This window comes from Tetrao urogallus (assembly GCF_951394365.1).
Source record: "Tetrao urogallus genome assembly, chromosome: 1".
Lineage (NCBI taxonomy): Eukaryota > Metazoa > Chordata > Aves > Galliformes > Phasianidae > Tetrao > Tetrao urogallus.
In genome coordinates, this window is record NC_136813.1 from 79,757,189 (window position 1) to 79,778,665 (window position 21,477).

At 37.7% G+C, this 21,477-nt stretch overlaps 1 protein-coding gene across 1 annotated transcript; it reads right to left on the bottom strand.

Annotated features, from left to right (window-relative positions):
* Positions 1-925: 925 nt before the first annotated feature.
* On the bottom strand, positions 926-14,172 carry TAB3 (TGF-beta activated kinase 1 (MAP3K7) binding protein 3; the record flags this gene model as incomplete). Its single annotated transcript, XM_079544522.1, has 6 exons — positions 926-1,074; positions 5,698-5,781; positions 6,468-6,561; positions 7,858-8,018; positions 11,100-12,549; positions 14,071-14,172. 6 exons carry the CDS (start codon positions 14,170-14,172, stop codon positions 926-928), a joined length of 2,040 nt encoding a protein of 679 aa, XP_079400648.1.
* Positions 14,173-21,477: the final 7,305 nt, after the last annotated feature.

The window sequence follows — 21,477 nt, forward strand, 5'->3', positions numbered from 1 at the left end:
TTACAAAATTGTTGTATATAAAAGCATACTTTTCGCTTTTAAACACAATGGTCTAATGAAAGCATGCAGTAGCATTTTCATTCATAATATGGTAGAATTCATTCTTTGTTTATTACCAGTGTTGACACAGCCAGGTGAGCACTGTACAAGCAAAAGGGATTGTAAAAAATTACCTCTGATTTGAACTCTCTGTAACACTCACACAGTATCTCGTATAGTCACCTTAGGTCACTATTTCAAACAGTAATTTTTTGTAGACATAAATTACCCTGAAAGAAGCAGCAATTACAAAAAAAAAAAAAACAAAACAAAAAAAACACAACAAGGAGAGGGGTATTTTTATGTCTTTTTTTTACCCTTCTCTTTCTATACATTGAAAAATTTATGTTTGCGTTTACCTGTCTTCTTTTTCATTAGCTTACAATCTAGAAGCACAGGGAGCCTTTGTTTTCCAGCTAGCTGTAAAGCCAGGTTAAATTAACTCTGGCTCTTCAGTTTTTTGTGATCAGTGTAACATTTCACACCATTACTAAGAGTCCTATAACTTGATTTTTTTTTTAATTATTATTATTATTTTTTTTTTTTTTAAGAGCTACTAAGCAGTAACTGCAACCACAGGACTAAACACCAGTAGTTATTTGCTTTCCTGCATACATTCCTCCTGAAATTAATCCTTTTACATTTTCAGGTTTTGTTTTCTGCTTTGCTCACTGTAATAGGATAAGAAAGAATTTCACCTTTATTTCTTTCTTAGTGTGTCACAAAGCAGAAACATCTTAACACATTTCCCCCACCCCTTTGCACTATGAAGATTGGAGACTAGCAAAGGCTGGGCAAATGGACTGAAAGGTTCCCCATGTTTCCTTCTCCTACAGCTGTTGGCTTGAGAGCCTGTTTTCAACCCAATGAAGCCCCTTCTTGATTTTCAAGTGTATCGTGGCATTTCACACTGCTCACAGCGATTTAGTGCTGGGTGATTTAGAAAGGTGCAGCTATCACAATTCCATGGAGCTCCTTCAAAGTCTTCATCTCTTGGCTGAGTCCGTGCAGTCTGTTTGGAATTGTTTGGATGTTCTAAAAAAAAGAAAAAAAAAAAAAGGGGAAAATTATTTTTTCTTATTTTAGAAGAGAAGGGGGATGGGTAATTTTTCTACATAGACAACACTATTTTTTTTTTTTCATATAGTACATCTAAAATAATCAAATTTCACAAACTGGTTTAAGTATTTTACTTCTGTAAAGAGTCACTTTAACCATACTAAATTAAAAACAGAAACAAGTCATTTCTGTTAGGCCCCAGATACTGCTGAAGCTTTAATAGCTGAAAACATAATAGACTAAATTTCTTACTAGCACTCCAATATCATCCTGTTAAGAATGACCCGATATCTATATAAATCTCCTACCACATTTTAAATTCCAATAATCTTACTTTTATCCAAAGTGAAAGATGACTTTAAAATCAGTTCCTTCAAATAGCTTGACAAACAATATACTTTCTATGTATTTTCTAGCATTTATCCAGGAGGAAGAATCACAGAATCGTGGGGGTTAGAAGGGACCTCAAGAGAGCATTGAGTCCAACTCGCCGGATAAAATGACAGGCCTACATCAAAACAGGGTGATTGCTTTTTATTCACAGAATCACAGAGCAGTTGAGTCTGGAAGGGAACTCTAGACATCATCTGGTCCAACCCTGTGCTCAAGAATGGACATCTAGAACAGGTTGCTCAAGACCATGTCCAGGCAGCTTTTGAAGATTTTTGAGGAAGGAGACTCCACAGCCTCTCTCTGTGCAATCTATGCCAGTATTCAGTCACAGTGACAAACTGTTTGCTAATGTTTAGATGGAACGCTGCCTCTTGTCTTGGCACCATGAAGCCTAGCTCTGCTTTCTTTGCACCCTCCTTTCAGGTATTTATACACATTGAGATCCCCCTGAGCCTCCTCTTCTCCGTGCTGAACAAACTCAGCCGTGTCTACCTCTCCTTGCAGGACAGGTGCTCCAGTCCTTTGATAATATTCAGTCTTACATTGCACTCCTAGTATTTTTAAGTTTCTCTTCTGCTGGGGAGTCTAGAACTGGTCCCAGCACTCCAGGGAACAATTTCATTAATGCTGAGTAGAGGTGAAGGATCATCTGTCTTGACTTGCTGGTAAAACTTTGTCTAATACAGCCAAGAGCACTGTTAGCTTTCTTAGAGCCATGGGCACACTGCTGGAACTGATCACCACCCTCTTGCCCTTTAGCTAGTTTTCAATCTACTCCACTATTTCCTCAGCCAGCCCATACTTCATCAGCTGCTCTATTTTGAGTATGTTATGGGGGGGCATTGCCAAAGGCCTTATCCAGGAAGACAATATTCACTGCTCTCACATCACCTATCAGGCTAGTCATGGTATTACAGAAGCTTATCAGATTGGACAGGCATCACTCCCCCTTAGTAAATCCACGCTAACTACTTCTGATTATTTTCTTGTCTTTCAAGAGCCTGAAAAGGGTCTCCAAGATGAGTTTTTCCATCACCTCCTCAAGAATTGAGGCCTGTAGTTCCCTGGGTCTTCCTTCTTTTCCCTCATGAAGACAGGAATGACATTTGTCTTCCCCCACTTGTTGGGCACTTTTACAAGTTGCCATGATCCATCAAAGATCATACAGAGCAGCCTCACAATCAAATAAACTGGTGAATTTTATCACTTATGAATGTTTAGCATGCTTAAGTACTCTGTGACCTGGCCCATTCCATCAACAGTACATGCTTTATTGCTCCAGCCTTTCCTCCCGGTCTCTGCAGCCTGGCATTCTTGAATGTTGGTCTTGCTGGTAGAGACAGAGCATATTCAGTACCTCAGCATTTTCCCCATCTTCTGTAATCGGTTCTCTTGTTTCATTCAGGAGAGTCCATATTTCCCACAGTCTTTCTTCTGTCACTGATGTAGACTTTTCCAAGGCCAGATTGGATGGGATCTTGAGCAACCTGGTCTAGTGCAAGAAGGCCCTGGCCATGACATAGGTTTGGAGCTAGACAATATTTAAGTTCCCTTCCAATCAAAAGCATTCATTCTATCAAGTACATGCAGAAGCCCTTCTTGTTGCCCTTGGCATCCCTGGTCAAATTCAATTCCATCTGGGCTTTAGCTTCAATAACTTCATCCCTAGAGGCTCTGACAGTGTCTCTATTCCTCCATGGTTACCAGTCCTTGCTTCCATCCTCTGAATGAAAACATTTTGTGTGTGAGTTTGGCTAGCTCCTTGCTCACTCAGGCAGGCCTCCAGGCAATTTTGCTTGAATTCCTCTTTATTGGAAAGCATCGCTCATGAATTTGGGAGAGGTGATAACTGAATGTTAAACTAGGTTTCTTGGACTCCAACGCCTTATCCCACAGGATTCCACCAAGTAGAAAAGGCCAAATGGCTCTCTTACAGCTTTCCAGCAGCCATGTACATGTACTAAGCAGTACTTAAATCTGTTTTCATTCATAAACATCAGTACATATTAATACATGTATGATTATGCATTGGATTTTAACCCATGGAAGGAACCAAGATGTACCCTACCAACTCTCCAAGACCTCAGGATATCTCAGGTGAAAAAATGACCAAACTTTCTAAGATGGGAAAACCCAACATTTTACAAAACATTAATATTAATCTAACAACGTTAGAATTACTTAGAAGGTAAAGGTTAAGATACCCATCTGCTAAAAAGAAATCAACAGATTTAAAACAAACAAAATCAACTTATGTTGCTAAAAAAAAAAAACAAACAGCGATTTGTGGTTCAAAACACAAACACTGATCAATATTTTCTGCTCAGAAATCTAACAGATGGTTGACAATAATGTTAGTGCAAATAACACCTAAGTTTGTTTTCAAAGACATACTTAAAGAGGAAAGAAGAAAAAAAAAAAAAAGTATCTTCCTTGCTTAAATATCCAGTCCAGATGCAGTATAATCACATTAGCAGTGTGGCCTAAACAGATTCTTGCTAAGCAAGCAAGTTGCGCAGGCACAAGCCTTCATTCTTGTTAACTAGCCACCCTGAAGCACAGAGTAGAACCTTGTATATCTATACCTTAATAACTGAGTGTTAAGGAAATGCATTTTTCTAGGAGAGAAATGAACTTGGCAGATCTACGTTAAAAGCTGAGCTCAAAATACAAAATACTGACCCTAACACACATCTCTGTCATGTTGACAGACAAAACCTGGAAGCTAGTCTTAAGTCATACAAATATCACATAATGCTGTTTCTAATTGTCAGTAAAATCATGCATTTCGTGCAAGTCCTGCACATTATTTTTCTTAGAATAAATTAAATAGACTAGTGTAATTAAGAGCATCTTGCTAAACATCACTAAGTACCTTGAATCAATCACATGGTTACTGCAATTTAACATGAATTCAAGTAGCTGTTTTTGTGCCACTGCTCACCTAATGCTCCACCTGTTTTTACTGTGCACTAGCACTTGTACAGGGAACATATCCCAATTTTCTATTATTTTTTTTAAGCAGGTGAGCAGTAGTTCTAGGCCTTTCTTTTAAATTTCCACAGGCATTTTAAAACATGAAAGGGAAAAATATTTGGTTTGGAAGATACAGGGAAAGGAGTGCTTACTTGCAACTAGATTATTTACTGTTATCATTATTATTAAAAATAAAATTTGGATTTTCAAGCACAGTACATAACTACTGTATCAGAAAAGTAAGTTTTTCCACTAGTAATTTTAGTACACACTACTCGCATTAGGAGAAGACTGTATTATAAGCTCATCACACAACATTTTCAGAGAAAAGAGCACAGAGCACAGCATCCTGGATAAGCTGTTTTGGCGGTAATATAAGGCATATAAAAACATTTGCTAACACTTGAAATTAATTCTTTCAACAGAAAAAAACAAAAGCAGACAAACACTGAGCAAAATATAACTGAAACAAAAGGTAGGATTCTGCTCCAAAACCACCTCTGCATACACTCACGTCCAGAGTGCTACTGAGCTATGCAGCCACTAGGTGTCTACTTAGTGTGAGTTGAATCACTGATGTACTGATTGAATCTCCACAAAACTAAGACTAAATATGTAGCGCCTGTGTGCACATAAAACTCAAGTCCTAAGCTAGATAGAAATTCTATATGCTATTCAAACTGTGCAGAAAATTTCTGAGACCAATAATGAACCTGTGTAAGTGGGACACTGCAGACCCATGTACGAAAACTTACTTCATCACAGTCCTTAAATTATGTGAAGCTCTTTGCTGCACTAAAAAGCACAAACTTCAGGGCTACTACTGTGAAACTCATATTCTAAACATGAAGTTAAAGCATAGCCAGGAAAGTTAAATAAAAGTAAAAAAGCAAATTTTAAGAAGTTAAACTATTAAATCCTACAGCATGTATTAGAAGACAGCTAGAAAGAACTCCTCATGTAGAAGTTTTAATCTAAAAAGTATAAAAAAATGTAATTAGGAAGCTCTAGCTAAAGCTTTAGGAGTTTGTGTACTTACAATGTCTTTTCTAATAGTAAATATCAGTCTTCACAAACACAGTAACAAAACTCACAATGGAAACAACCTGCCTGATGACTGCAGTTATATAAACAAGGCATGGTTTGTTTTATACAAAGAAGAAAAATTAAAACACATTTCTCAATGCAGATAGGGCAAGTTGATGTTTGTTTGTTTGTTTTTTTGCCTACCCTTTTTATATGGCTTTGGTGGCACAACAGGACCAGGCTCTATGTTATCATAGAAGTTACACGTGGCTTTCGGATCAAAGTTGCCTGTCAGAAAAGATAAGTATGAAAGCATAAGGTAAATGTCACTTACACGCCTAACCAGTGACATGAATATCTAGAGTCTTCAGATTTTACGCATCTTTTCACTATTACACTTTATTTCAGCCTTTTCCCCTTTGTCACATATCTTCAGTTTTGTGTTGATTCTACTAATTTTTAGCTCATTCCATACTGAACAATCAACTCCTGTTCAACATTCTGCAATGTTTTAAAAACCTGGGAAATCTCAAATCTTCTGTATGATAGTCTTAGTTAAAAAGAGAGGAGAAAAAAAAAGGAGGTCTGTGCATTTTTGTTCTATTTGACTGTATTTATGTCAAGTTTTGGTCACAGAAAGAATTTTAAATACCTAAATAGAATTGCCAACTTCCTGGCGGCCATTAGTGTTTCTGATTTGTATCACTTTGCCAGAGGTAAAGAAAACAAATTAAGTAAAGAACCTTCACTAAGTAAGGATTATTTTTAGATTCACTCTTGACAAAACCACTGTTTAGTTGGGAATGTAATTAAATTCGGCCAACAGAAAAATTTGCAATTCAAGTTTACCAGGTTACCGGAAAATAAATAAATAAAAATACAAAGTTCTATTTTAATTAAAGAGTCCAAGGATAACCTTATTTAAATATACACCATATTTAAATTATGTTTCTCAAAAATTATCAGTTCTGTACCTCTGGACTGAAGGAGGTCAACTTCTTTCAGTGTACAGTCAACATTTATCTGGAGCTGTCTGTTGAGGCTTCTCAATTTGGTCATTTCCTCAGGCTAGGAAGAAATAACCACAGCAATTGTAGGAGAGTCAGCAACTTATCCAATGTATAAATAACATCGCTATATCTATGTGAACAGCTTTATTGGAAACTGAGTATAGAGAAGGCATTGAACAGAACAACCAAGATTACACTGTCGACCCCTCCCTGCCACTCAATTTTTTTCTTCAAGAAACATTTTCCTACTGGCATTTGAAGAGGTGATAAGAACAGAGAAACAAACCAACCAATCCAAAGAAAATGAACAATACTAAAATCCATTTGTAAAACACTAGTCTTGTGGACACAAGTCTAAAATAATCACACACCTTACAAAAATCCATATAAAATGATGATTTGCTACATCAGTTTACATCACAAGTATCTGGAAAAGGAGTATCAACTGCAATTCACTTAAACTTCTGATCTTTGACGCCCCTGGCCAGATTCAATTCTGGGCAGGCTGGGCTTTGGTTTCCCTAACCTCATTTCTGCATGCTCAGACAGTGTCTTCTGTAATCCTGCCTGCACCATACCCGATAGATACCTCTCTGAATATCCAAGACAGATGAGACATACAGCAGCTACATAGCTCAGCAGCTAACAGCCTGTTACTCAAGCATAGTATGCTTTCCTGCCTACATCTGTCTGCATTGTTTATGAGAGCACAGTGAACAAGACTGAAGTGATTTGGCTAACAACTGCATACGCTGAAAGCTATTTTTCAGTCAGATGAGCTCTCTTATCAGAGTCATACAGACGTCTGGGCTAGAGCCACTAGTAGTTAGAAGTCACAGAGATAGGAAGAAATAACAGAGGAAAAGAGGAGTGAGGTAGCAGCTATTTCAGTCAACACCACTACTGAACCGTTACTTGGCACATCACGCACATGCCAAATGGGAAATGGAATGTCTAAGAGATGCAGCTACCCAAACAGCAAAATACCTTGATACAGTGAAATACTGTTTAAAAAAGAAAAAACAACCATGAAGCTCTGCTATGTCAAGCTGGATGCAGCTCAGACTCTATAATAAACAGATTTGGATGTACACTTCCATAGGTTGTTAAGAAAGTAACTAACTGTTCCATGGCCCAAAAAAGCACACAAATGATTCTCAGAAATTCTGTTGTGAAACCTGAAAAAGCCAGACACACATTTCTTAAATCATCAGAACTGGTTTCCTACAAGCCAAGAACTTACAGAAAAACCATTTCCAAATATTGAAGATTTTGGGAGTATCTTATACGCTAGCTTATGAAAGGATAAGAAATAAATTTGTACCTTGAATTAAAATACTAACAAATTGCTTACTGTTGGAATTGCAGTTGTACAGCTAACTCTTCGAAGTCGCCTCTGCATTAGATCATGCTCCATACCATTGACTTCAGCTTTCAGGCGTTCAAGCTCTTCTTTCTCAAGCTTCAGCTCCTTTGCTAATCTCTCCATCCTTGCTCGTTGATGTAATAGCAAGGCTAATTTTTCACATGGAAGAAATAGTAACATTAAAAAAAAAAAAAAACAAAAACAACTTGGAACACTGAACTTCTAGTTTATATATAATATTCACGAGTGACCTTTCTGGAAAAAAAAAAAGATAATGTGATCATAAACATGCAACCAAATACCAGTGTGAAGATGCTTTCATGCCAAATGAACTACAGGTTTGGACAAGATTCTTCCAGAATAAAAATTCATTTTAGTAACTTGAAGTTGATATTACCATTTTGGTCAATGCTCCTTTTTTTGGTCTTTCTCTTCTCAAAAATAGAAAGGCACCTGTACAAGGAGACAGCTTCTCAGGAATGAAACAGCAATCTAGTTATGTTAATACTATACTGACAGAAAACTAAATACCAGATGTAAGATCAGAAGATAACATACACTTCATAGCCAGTGTTCAGCAGTGTCTGACAGAGCAGCCTTAAGACATCAGCCAAATGGCAGTCCTCAATAGCTGATTTTTTTTTTTTTTTTTACAGATCATACAATAATATTTTTAAGTATTTTTAGCTTTTTAAAGTGTACAAAATTTCTCAATACTACAAGTTCACCACTGCTCAAAGGCAGAACTACAGACTGTCAATAAAAGAGACTAGACATGTGAATCCTGAAGGGGAAACAAACAAAAAACCATAGCTGGGGAAGAGCTTGGGTCCTTCAAAGTCGTTAATTCTATAATTTGCTGCCCTTTCATCTCTCCCTGCTGAAATAAACAAATTTTTACTACCTAGAAAATGATATTCATTTTTTGCAGGAAAATATTTCTCAGCATTCCATCATGATGCAAAATTGGCTAAGTTAATTATTGTGATTAGCACTTTCTGATCCATGTATTTTTACCTGATGAAAGCCTACCAGAACAAAGAAAAAATAAGATCAATTTGCTGCCAGTATTCAGACCAGCAGGCTAGTAAAGTAACAATCTTTCAGCAATCTCATTCATTACACGAAGACACCGCAGAATCTGAAAAACACTATTTCATATTATGTACCAGCCAGAATTTGTCCTTTTCTTCACTTCTATCCAAGCAAATAAAAAAAAAAACAAACTTGCATATTAGGGGGAAAAAACAAGAAACAAAAAAATAAAAAATAAGCAACAGTATGGATGCAGCTTACTAGAGGAGGATAAAAAAGCAGGGGCAAAAAACGACAGTACTTTTATCAGATGTCAGTACTCTGCAAAACAACAGCACCTTACTTTTGACCTGTATGGATCCACCAATTCAAAGAATAAACTAAATCTTGAAGCATAACATCAGATATTTTTATAACACATGCTCCAAAATTACTGGACAAAATCATCATCTCCTTGAAGTCAAATGTATGTTAGTCATTCAAAAGAGAGTTCGAGAGATAACAGATACAAAAAGAAAAACAGATATCAGCTGTATGATTTGCCAATGTTAGAATGAAATCCTGTTTTTCCATGACTTTTCCAATTCAGTAGTGATATGCATTTCATAGAGTGGCATTATGCCTTGATACAACTGATCAAACTTGACTCCTGCTGCAAAGAAACACTGGAGGAACAGACACCAGAACTGTTCTTTGGTAACTGTTTTCACAATGGTTCATATTCAGAAGGAAATTAAGTCTTGTTCCCTATAGTAAGCTTTCAAGGATAGTCCTCTCTAAGCCTCTTTGTGGTAGCAAAAAGTATAATGTTTATTCTTCTACAGTTTATTTCTATTAAGAGTTCACAGTGCATCAACACCAAACGCTAATGAAAACCTGGCAGTGGCATTACCACAAAAGCAGATAGCCCAAAGAGTACATACCAGCAAATCTCATTGTTTTTACAAAATACAGAAATCTAGACTAAAGCTTCAAAAGTAAAAAACAGATCTGTACATTTCAGAACATTTTTTACCTTCAATTACATGAAGCTACTTACAGCTTTCTTACACAATTGACTGCCTTCAATGAAGTTGCAATAGAAAAATTACCAAAGCAAGCATAGAACTATGAGGTACAGAGCTACCAGTGTTTTCTCTAAGTAACACTTCTAATTGGGTCTAACCAGGTACAGGACAGCTCTGCTGACAAGATAAAATAGCTCAACAGGCACAAAGCAAAAAAACAAATCAACAACTAAAGCACCGGATTTTATGCATTGCTTCAGATCTCCCAAATTGAGAAGGCTAAAAGGAGCAATATAAGAATAGATTCTTTTTCAAACACAGATTTAGAAACAAAGCATTCTTCAAATATTTGTTGCTGATAATCACTGTGTCATTAACCCAACTGATTGGTTTGAATGCTTGCAGTCTGATTCATTTAATTCCATTTTAAATGTTTCAAATCTCAAAAGCAAGTTACCTTGAGAAAAGTGGCTTTCAGCTAAAGGTTAAGTTTTATTACTGCTTATTTTCAACTACTTTTCTTTAATTTTTTATCTATATATGGCATTAAAGCTAACTACATTTTGTCCCTATGCAGCAGAATACACATCCTAAAGCCTGTCTGCTTAGCTTTTCTTTGAGATTTCTAAGTGCAAGAAGTTCATCAAAACAATTACATGTCCATTAAAAAAAATGATTTGTTTTGTCCTGAGAAGTAATTTTAATTGCAATTCTTCCTCTTTCATTTCATACTCTTCAACCTAAACCAGATAAATTGGATTAAAATTCCTTACAGAAGTTTGTGTTTCACCTTTTATGACGGATGCAGTACCAAACAAATCTACGTGCTGCAAAGTTCTTCAAACAAACAAAAATATATAAACTATGTAATAAATAATAAAACTATAACATAGTTTTTCAATGCAGAAGTTACCAACCAGACACGTGGTGTATGTCAGCCGTAACATTCTCTTAAGGAAACCTATTTTGTCAAAAGCACAGCAATTTACCAAGCTTCAGAATTTCTTTATGCATCAGATCAATACTTGGTACCATTTTTTAAAAACAGAACATAAGCTGATTATAGATTATTTTTGTTGTGATTTGTGTTTTTCCTCTGTATTGGTTCAGTATTTCCCACTTAGTAAGAGGCAAAATCAAGCTGAAAATGCATTTCACAGAAAACAATGCGCAGAGTAGAACAATTACCTTGAGTGTAAGCATAGTCATCCGATCCAGAACTAGAACTTCTCTGATACTTATGGCTTCCTTTTTCTCCTCCAGATCCTGGGATTACAGAAATAGGCTGAATAGGTTCTGGTGCTGCAGTACGCTCTTCTTGGTCCACTAAATTTAAAAGATTCTCAGTCGGTGCTCGACCTACTGTGATTTTAAAAATAGTTGGGTTTGGCTGAGATACCATTACCCGAGGAGACTGTGTTGGTGCACCTGTAGGTCCAGTTGGTTGAGTGTAGGTAATATATACTGGATTAACACTAAATGGAGGTTTGGGTTGACCCGACATACCTCTTGATGGAGAGCTTGAAGGAGGAGTAGTGGCTGCATACAGTGGGTGCTGGTTTCGTTGAGATGGTTGATTACTTATCGGTGAAGGACTTCTGTTCATTGCAGTCCCAGGTCTTTGTGGTGGTTCAACTGTAATTTCTATTTTATTCATGGAACCTTTGGATAAACTAGGTCCAGCAAAAGGAGGAAGATACGATACAGAGTGACTGCCTTGCTTTTGAAAAGTCTGCGATGCTTGCTGATATGGATGAGGAGGGACATTTGAAGGACTAGGAGGCATAAAAACATGCGAACTCTGATGACTCAGCTGAGGCTGAACCTGGTGTTGAGGAGAGCCAAAAGGAGAGGGGCACTGGGATGCCGGTGGTGATCTAAAGGCTGATTGAGGGATCTGGGGTTGTTTAGGAGAATACTGAGAAGGTTGGTAGTTCTGTTGATGTGGATACACAGGTAGAGGACGGGGAGTATAATGTGGAACTGGGCCCTGTGGCGATGAATGCCACGGTGTATTCTGAGGAGTCTGTCGTCCTGAAGAACTTTGAGATGTTTGTCTAATATAAATAGAGCCAGGAGTCCCATAAAGATTGCTTGGAATCTGTGGAAGAATTTGTAGAGCTCTGGGTACACTCTGTCCAGAGGGGAGGTTTTGTGATACTGTAACAGTAATGGGATTTGTACTGTACCGAGGTATGTGCATAAACGTGGGAGGAGGGCCTTGCATAGCAGACGTGTTCATTCCTGGTTGTATGGAAGATGGCTGTGGAGGTGGCTGTGGAGGAGGAGTAGCTGCATTTCTATTCTGGTCATTCATGAAAAATGGATTGTAATTAGGAGAAGCTGCCACAACGGCGGGAGCAGAATGTGGTTCTTGAACTAAGCAAATCAGCTGTTTACCTGCTGTGCGTTGTGGATCAATATGTCCATCACTTGAACTATGTACCAGTGTACGACCACCATTAAGTTGAGCTCCATCCCCTGCATGATAGCTGGTATGAGGATGAATACCCAGATTAATGTGCAAAAGGCTATTTCTATTCATTCTGGTGTCATCAGGGCTATGGTACTCCATGTATAAGTATTTGTTGCTCTCTTGTGCAAGGGCTCGACAACAGGCATCCAGGTTGTTGTTGTTCTACAAATAAGAGACACTTATTACAATTTAATAGCAAGGAAAAAACAAAAACAAAAAACTGTTCAAAGTTCAACATACATTCAACTGGAGCTGCAATCAAGTCTAATATGGACATAATATTTCATTGTAGATGACACAGATAAGAATTTTCAAATAATGATAATACCAACCAGGTCATAGTCCGCAAGTAGTATATAGCCCACAATTACATCTAGCAAAAGACTAGATGCAGTAACACTGCATACAATATGACACTTAAATATCAAATCAAGTCTAGTTTGGGTGGAAGGCAAAGAACAGGAAATATACAATTAACTATTTTTAACAACACAGAATTAAATTAGACTAAAACTCTGCAAACTCTGGATAGTCCAAACAAGGACACAGATAACATTTTACTGTTTACCTAAGTATATTTCTTAACTCGAAAGTTTAGAACTCCAACATTTTCAGTCAGCTTCTCAAGATAGAATTTAGCACCTTAAAATGAACTACATCAAGCCAGAAATAGCGTTGCTTGAAAGCATACTGGCAATTCCCAAAGGCCCCTTACAATTATGACATAAATTTCAACAGTTTGATGAATTCCAGGCTCAAAGCTAAAAATGGTTTATTCGTTTTAATCAGTGAGGAAACTAAATAACCCTTGTAAGGGCTTGATTTGTTCTGTGGTGCCAGCAATTGAATATACAGACATGAAATCACAAATCAAAGCAAATATAAAATGGAACACTCCCTTCCCCTTCCAGCCCTCTCTACTCATTTTAGCTTCATCTTCTAACCTACAGTGAAGATGACAGTGAAATTCTGTGAAGTTTTGAGTGTCTGACTAACACAGACATTCAGCATCTATTCAGATGAAAACATACTGTTGAATACAATAAGAGAGAACAGTCCTGCTTTTAATTTTTATTACATTCACTGTGCAGATACTTATACTAGCTCCTTTCTCCTCCATGCTAAGCTACCCTGCCAGACTCCAATGGTTGATGGGAATACCCAGATGTATCACACACGTTTAAAAACAGAACATTTGGAAATGTAGTAACAATCGGCACCACAGTGTCAAGACAACAGCCTCAAAAAAAAAAAAAAAGTTAGCTGTTACCATCAGCTCCATGCCATCTGAAAGACTTCATAAAGAGAGGACTTCATCTATGCCATGTAGACAAAAAAAACCTTAAGATTTCTAGGTAAACCCAGTTCCTTATTATGGAGAAAGGTGCCATTGTGCTAAATCTCCTATTGATGCTACCATCAATAAACACACTATTAGCCTTATTCCTGTGTGCATACAATCAAGCATCACATAGGCAAGGATGAATAATCAGCAGAAAAATAAAACCATAAATGCAAAGAAAAATGGTAACATCTCTGTGTGTGAAAAATGCAAGAAGCAGAGTCTCCCATCCCTTCAAAATACAACCAGAAGAATGAAAACTGGTGCTCTAAGTAGACTACTAGAAAGTTTTCAAACTACAATAATGAACTACACAGACTCTTTAAAACTCTGCATCATACCTGTAGCATGCACTGAGATACCACCCCTTCAGGGATCTCAGGGAAACGTTGTCGGAGATCATGGAGTACCTGCACATCGAGTTGTTGACTGCCCTGAGCCATGCCAGACGGATGATGTTCCAGATTACCAAAAAATGGAAGTCAACAGACTTTCCAATGATTATGATCTTCTGAGGCTTCTGGCATTTTCTATAAGAAAAAAGTATATACATTTTTAAGCTACTGCAACAATTTTCCTTCCTTTCTCCAGTTGCATGTATAAATAAATGACTAGCACTTTTATAGGTTCAGATATATATAGAGAGAGAACGGCTTAAACATAATGGTAAGAATCATCATTTCTCAAATTCTAATCACTAAACAGCTAGCACAGGTTTGCCGACGTGACATTTCACTGAAATGTGCTGGCTCAGGTCTTTGTACAGTTCCCTTGCAGCACCACACAGACATGGCTTAAATTAATCTGACCTGTACGAAACAGAACTGTCACAAATTTATTCCCAGTGAAAATCTGGAGAGGCTGCAGAACATTTGAGGTCACAAAGCATGCATGCCTTTGTTCTTTACAATAGGTCAGAAAAATAAGGCTGAAAAATTAAGTAGCATAATAATCCAGAAATATTTTTTTAGTAATGGGACTTAAACACTTCTACATCGCTACAAAGATAAAGAGTTGGGAGCATTTTTTGCAAAACACAAAAGGAGTTAAACATAATTCAATAAGTCCTTTTTTAGGACTATGATAATCCATTTAAGTTTTTTTGTAAAGCAGTTACTATATTAATTACTAACACGATTAGTGACAAAAGCCAACCTCTTTCTTTTTTAGGATTCTCGTACTGTAGAGCAAAAAGATACCATCTGAACTTCAATACCAAAAGGCGGCAAAAATCATCTGAGTCAGTAAATGCTTTTCTCATTCATGGCTCACCATCACAGAAGCAATCATCAGATAGCTTACAAACATACATCTTCATAGAAACACAGAATGTCAGGTTCAGGGTAAAAATACCTTTTTTGGGAGGGGAGGGAGGGGTGTGTGTGTGGTATTTTGAATATTCAACACTCACACCTTCCTTTTTTTCCCCCCAGCTCTTTTGGAATATTACTTCCCTGTATTGAAAAGGAGCGAAACAGCATCAGGAACATGAAATAGAAGCCCACTCCACCATTCAGCTAGTATGTATGTCGACAGCTCTTAAATGACATTATCATTTACTGAATGACACACATGGTTGGGCTGCTGTTATATCCAATCCATCCTAGTATCCAGTGTTACACCTGTTACATCATACATCTCCAATTTGAAAAACAGTGAGATATCTCAATTATCTTGTTGATTTAAGATACACAGCAATAAACGTACACTGTATAATCAGAGCATCATGTCTCTCTTCAAATGCAAAAGCAAGTGGAGCTGAGAGCCAGTGGCTAACATCACGGTGCAGACAATGGAGCTAAGACACGAATGGATACAACAAGCTGCTGCTGAGTCACAAGAGATTAGAAAAGCAATTCTCCAAACCTTCTCCTTCATAGCAAGCACAGACTGGGAACACGCTGAGGTACACTACACTACCAGCCTTGTAATTACCGAAAGTTCACAGAGCAGTTCAAAAGACACAATGAAAGCAAGTCACTTCACCTACAACTTCCGAAAGTAAGTTGAGGATACTCAAATCCTAGCAATGTGAATTTACTTTCAGCCGTGTACACAGCAGTTACAACAGCAATGACATCAAAGGACGTTGCAGAACTGGCCCTGCTGTGGTAAGACATAAATGACCCTGGCAGCCAAAAGTAAAACTGGGGATCTTGCAAAGCACCATTCCCATCCTATACAATTTCACCAATCAGTTTCTAACACGTATTATATGATCAAGTTTTATGCACAGGAAGACAGAATCTTAAACCTTTTTCCCTAAAGTTGAGTTGTGTATCTTATAAGCTGAGAAAATGAACTGAAGTCCACAGTTCCGTCAGTCAACTGACGCATCGCCTCTGAAAGAAGGAATGAAAAAAACCCAACATTTCCAGCCCCATTGCACCCCACCACGTGTTCAAAATACATTTAGAAGGAGATCTATATTGCCACTGTTACAAACTAAATCACCTAAAATAAAAATGAACATCACTAACAAGATCCTATTGCAAAATAAATTAGGTATATGCATACAGTGTTAAAGTTAATAAATTACGTGATGGCCAGCACTTCCAATGCAATTGCACTGCACAGCTCCAATATGTGCAGCAATTGAAATCATGACTGAGTGAAATTCCAGAAAAAAGGTTATCTGGGACAGTTTCTCAGGCAGGACTCATCAGTTTAAAATGAATTGTTTCAACATTTGGAATAGCAGTCGGGCCTTGAAGAAAACTACATCCAAACCAAAACACAATAGTGAACAAACGAGTTTATAAAAAATTAACCATTTAAAGACATCATGAGAAAACAAGATTAATTACAGTTAGGTAGGTTGATTTTTCCTCTTTTCTGACTTCTAATCAAAGGCAGGCTGACAGTTAAAAATTAGATTTGTTGAATGGCATTTATGTACATTTAACCCAATATTTGTAAATGTAATCTGTTTTTCTTCCTTTTTTCACCACTGTTGCTCAAAGCATCAAAGATAAGATTTGTATACATTCCAAATGCATGAATGCAGTGTGTACTGACTGTAATACATACATGTATTTTTCTACTTAAGTGTTCATGGTGCACTTCTTTCAAACACCTGCACCAGACTGAGAGGCTCTTAACCAGGCTATAGAAGAGGATTCAGAGAAAGTGAGCAAAGCTGAATGCTGTATTTTATCTGAACGTTGCTAGAACCTGAGTACGGACCACGAAATTTCACTGGACACAACAGCAAAACACCAAATTCTTAAACTACAGAAACTTTAGAACAAAATTCATATTAGATTAATATCAGATAAAAATTAATATTTGATACGGATCACTATTCAAAAAGAAAATAAGCATACATAACATCTTCAGCATTGTCCAACATCTTTTTATGTTGGACAGATAGAGAACTGAAAAGATAAAACAGGGACTGATGGAGCAAAATAAGATATCAAATTCTAGAACGAAGTTTCATTAACTTAGATTAGTACAAGAGTTTATTTTTACACAAAAAGAAAATGGAAGTAAAAAGAAAAATGGGATTATGTTGAAAAGAAAAATATAGTTATCTTTAAATGAAAAACAGCAAAGTTTCACACTCATTTGTAACGACTTCACTAAAATGCACTTTTTTTTTCAAAGCTATGCTAGATCGACTTTACACAATGAGTTGTGCTAGTTTGAATTATAAAAATCTGACTGACACTTAAAACCTGCTGTACTTATGCATTTATGTATTGTACTTACATGGCAAGTTCTGGCAGTGTGGGGGCTGCCCAGTTGCCTCTATGAGCAGAGCCCAGTGCCCCTTGTCAGAGCAGAGCCACTCCAGGGGCTCCAACGAGACTCACCACTGTGAGAGCTGAGCCATGAAAAACGCTGGGTATGCACTGGGAGAGTAGTAAAGGGAAAAACCGCTGCACAAGAGCAGCTGGGAGAGGAGTAAGAAATGAGAGAGAAGCAGCCCTTCAGGCACCAAGGGCAGTGCAGGCGGTGCTCGAGGCACACAGTAGCAGCTCCCTGTAGAGCAGGAGAGGCCATCCCCATGCAGCCCACAGGCACTGTGTGAAACAGATCTCTACATATAGCCATGGAAGAGCCCATGGGGCAGCAGTGGATAAGGCCTGATGGAGGCACAGCCCATGGATGCCCCCACAGGAGCAGGTCTCTGGCAGGGAACAGTGACCCATCCAGAGCAGCTCAAGGCTGGAGGATCTGCCACCCTAGGGGTCTGTGTGAAGCAGTGCCCAAAGAATGGGCCGTGGAGCTGTGCTGGGAGAGCTTCAGCATATCAGAAGCCTAGAGGGGATCAATTCAGGAAGGATGGCATCCCATGAGAAGCACCTCACATGGAACAGGGGCAGTGTGACCACAGAGGAGCAGGAGAGACAAAACATTATAGACTGACCCTGTTCCCCTGAAGTGCTCAAAGGGAGGAGGCAGACAAAGGCGGATGAGAGGAAGAGTGTTTTTAATTCGCTTCTAACTCTCACTGCTATCTATTATTAATTTGCAATAAATTAATCTTCTCCAAGCCAAGTTTGTTTTGCCCGTGATGCTAACTGTTGAGTGATCTTCCTGTCCTTACCCCAACCCACAAGCTCCTCCACTGTATTCTCTCCCCACTCCTGAGGAGTGACAGAGCAGCAGGGTGGGCAGAGGGCATGTAGCCCTTCAACTCACCACAGTTTGTGAAATGGAAAGAAGTTCCGAGCATATGTTATGTATCACATTCCCTCTTCTTGAGATGATTTCAACCTGCGAGATAATTTCAAACCATGTTTCTCTGTTAGGTCAAGATAAATGAAGAACAGTTCTTGAAATTATTTTTGTTGTTGCATTTTCCTTACTTATTTTATTCCATCTTAAAAAAAAAATAAATAAATAAAAAAAAAATCAACCAACCCTGCTCTAATCTGAAATGCCTTTTAGAGGAACTCAGTATTCTTAACCCTAGCACACACGAAAAAATAGGATTATTACACTTAATCTTCTAATGAAAGTAGTATTACTAAAGTACGTGGCAAGCTTCTAGCACATAGAGTGCTTAGGAATAAAAAATATCTATATTTAATATAGATAAAAGCATTCAAAACTAGAAACAACAGCTGCTTATAAAAAACATCTACATTCTTGTTTCATGACTATTTCTTTCTAGCTGCCTAAATTCAAGATGTCTGATGTATGGCAATAAACCTACCCAAAAGTCATCCAGGTACTGAACTGTGGAGATCACCTTCAACAGTTTCAGTGCATAACAGATTTTCTAAATCATCTATCATTTTCCCAACACTGAGAGACTTATTACCATAAACAAAGATATTTAAGGTGCACTAAAGAGATTAACCTACTTACTAGAAGTTTCTTTATTAAAACCTAAGTCAGAAGAAAGACGGTGAAGACGTCCCAGGCGAAAAACTTCCAACATCTTGTAATAGTAAAACATCACCATCTTCAGCACTCAAATTCAGCATTTAGTGCAAGGCATTTTTTTTATTATTTGGGAATAAAAAACACGGGCAAGTTCCCAGAGACTGTGTTGCTAGCAAAGAATTGTAAAGCTTTTATTTGCAGATGCATAACTAAATTGAAAACTCGTCAGTGAATTATACATTTGTTACAGTTTCTTGAAAGAAGTCACCCTACATGTAGAGTGCTTACTGGTAGATATCAGCTTAGCTTCCAGAATAGCTATAGGCAAATCACTGGACCTCAGAGTCATCTGCAGCTTTGGTTTCCATCCTCTAAGTTTGCCAAGATTTACTGTTTGCAAGGCAGCATGAAAAAGCAGTGAGATCAGTCTCACTGCACTATGTTACAACTCATTCACAACAGCTTTCTGACCATACTGGAATTACAGAACATGGTTGTGGTGCTGCAAGACAGCTGACTGGCAGCTCAACTCATAAGGTACACTATAAGCAAGAGGTCAGAACCAAAGAAACTCTGCTTCCAACTCCAAGTCATCACCCCATGGTCCTCTCAGTGTTATTCTGCACAAGCAGTCTTTCTGAAAATGACAAAGGAACAGCTGATCACAGGCAGCCAGCTCTGTACTACTGCCATGATTATACTTTCTTCATCTCTGTTATCCCACTGGTTACGTGCTTTCAAAGACTAGAATACTCTCCAGACACTGCATGCCAATAGGAAATCATGAGAAGACAAGAAAGGAATTAGCTCAGTTCACAGATTTAGAAAGCAGCGAATTAGACAGCGAATTAATACATCTTGGTTTTTACCTAACAAATTAATGGTGTTAAGAAACAAATGTGGTTTTGGCAAGTGAATTCTACAATGGCATGCGATCACATCCCTATTCCACTTCTGTATTTCATTACTCAAGCATTGAAGGCGATGCTCAGGTATATAATTACAGTGGTGCTTCCAACAATGACATACCGTAGAAAAGCTGTCAACAATTTTTTTTCCAATAAGTAATATGCTTTGCATAAGAAAAGACCATAAAGTTTTCAGATCATTCAAACTGAGTTTCTTTACACCAAGGATCAACATTACAAAAATATGTATTTTAACAGCATCCATCCCACACATACCTACAGTTCAACAGGCATGTGTACTCAATTATGGCCTTGTAAACATGCCTGGCATGTGACCCAGCTGCAAATGCAATCACGTAATCACACCTCTAATCCTTGAGCAGCCTCCGGAAGTACAGTTATCTTAAAATCAAAAATGTTTGCAGAAGAATACTAAACTGACTATAAATGGTTTAAAGTCATACTATACTGGTACTACTACTACTACTACTACTACTAATAGGAATAATAAAATTGTTCAATTTTATACACTAAATTTCCATTTAACTATCCTAATGAACTAAAACAAGTAACCCATCCCACAGCTGTCACCAATCTAGCTAAGCAAGGCAAGTACTCTTATGGTAATGTAACAACTATGAAGATTTACTCGCTTAAATATCTCAAAATCTCAGAAATGAAAAAAACTAAACTATTACAGCACTGCCCAGACAGCATTTTTTCTTGTCCAGGCACAAAGTCACACTGTCAAACCATACTGCATCACAAAAGCCAAGAATTACTTTTCCCCACAATAGTCCACCTAAATTAATTTTTAGGATTACGTATATCTAAGAGTTTCTCTCATGCCTCACAAATCACAATGATAATTAGTAACAGAGATGCTTTTTATTTACAGTGTGAGACACATCACAGCTTTTGGAGTATGTTGCTTCACGGTCTGGAAGCAGAGCTGGAAATAAATATAATGCACAACTTCAAGACATTTCATCAGTTCATAAAGATGTATTAAGCTCAACAAAAGCAAAAGAAAAGTAGTCTGTTTAAAGCTAAGCTCAGCTTGCTGTTGTCATTTGATCTGAAGTGACTGACTAAGTTACTAAAACCACAACTGAGTAGTTTGGCAAGCTGTCTTATGAACATTCATTCACTAGTATAAAAGATCAACAGATTCAAAAGCTGGATAACAGGAAGGCAGTGGGAAATACAAAGGAGTTTATAGCAAACTAAAACTAAAAATAGAGCTGACAAATTGCTGACCACTTGGTTTCTTATACTAGGTGAAGTTGCACAAGTTCACCTGCCACTTCTTGGCTCCATTTCCTTGTGCAGTTACACAGGTGTGTCACCTGATGGTCTACAACAGCCATGCATACCAAGATGGAACATAACTCATTAAAGCAAGCACGACAACAATACTGCTAGCTCACACTGATGAAACAGGAGTGTAAAACAATGAAGACATTCTTTCTGTGCTTCTTTTTTCTTTTGCTTAAATGT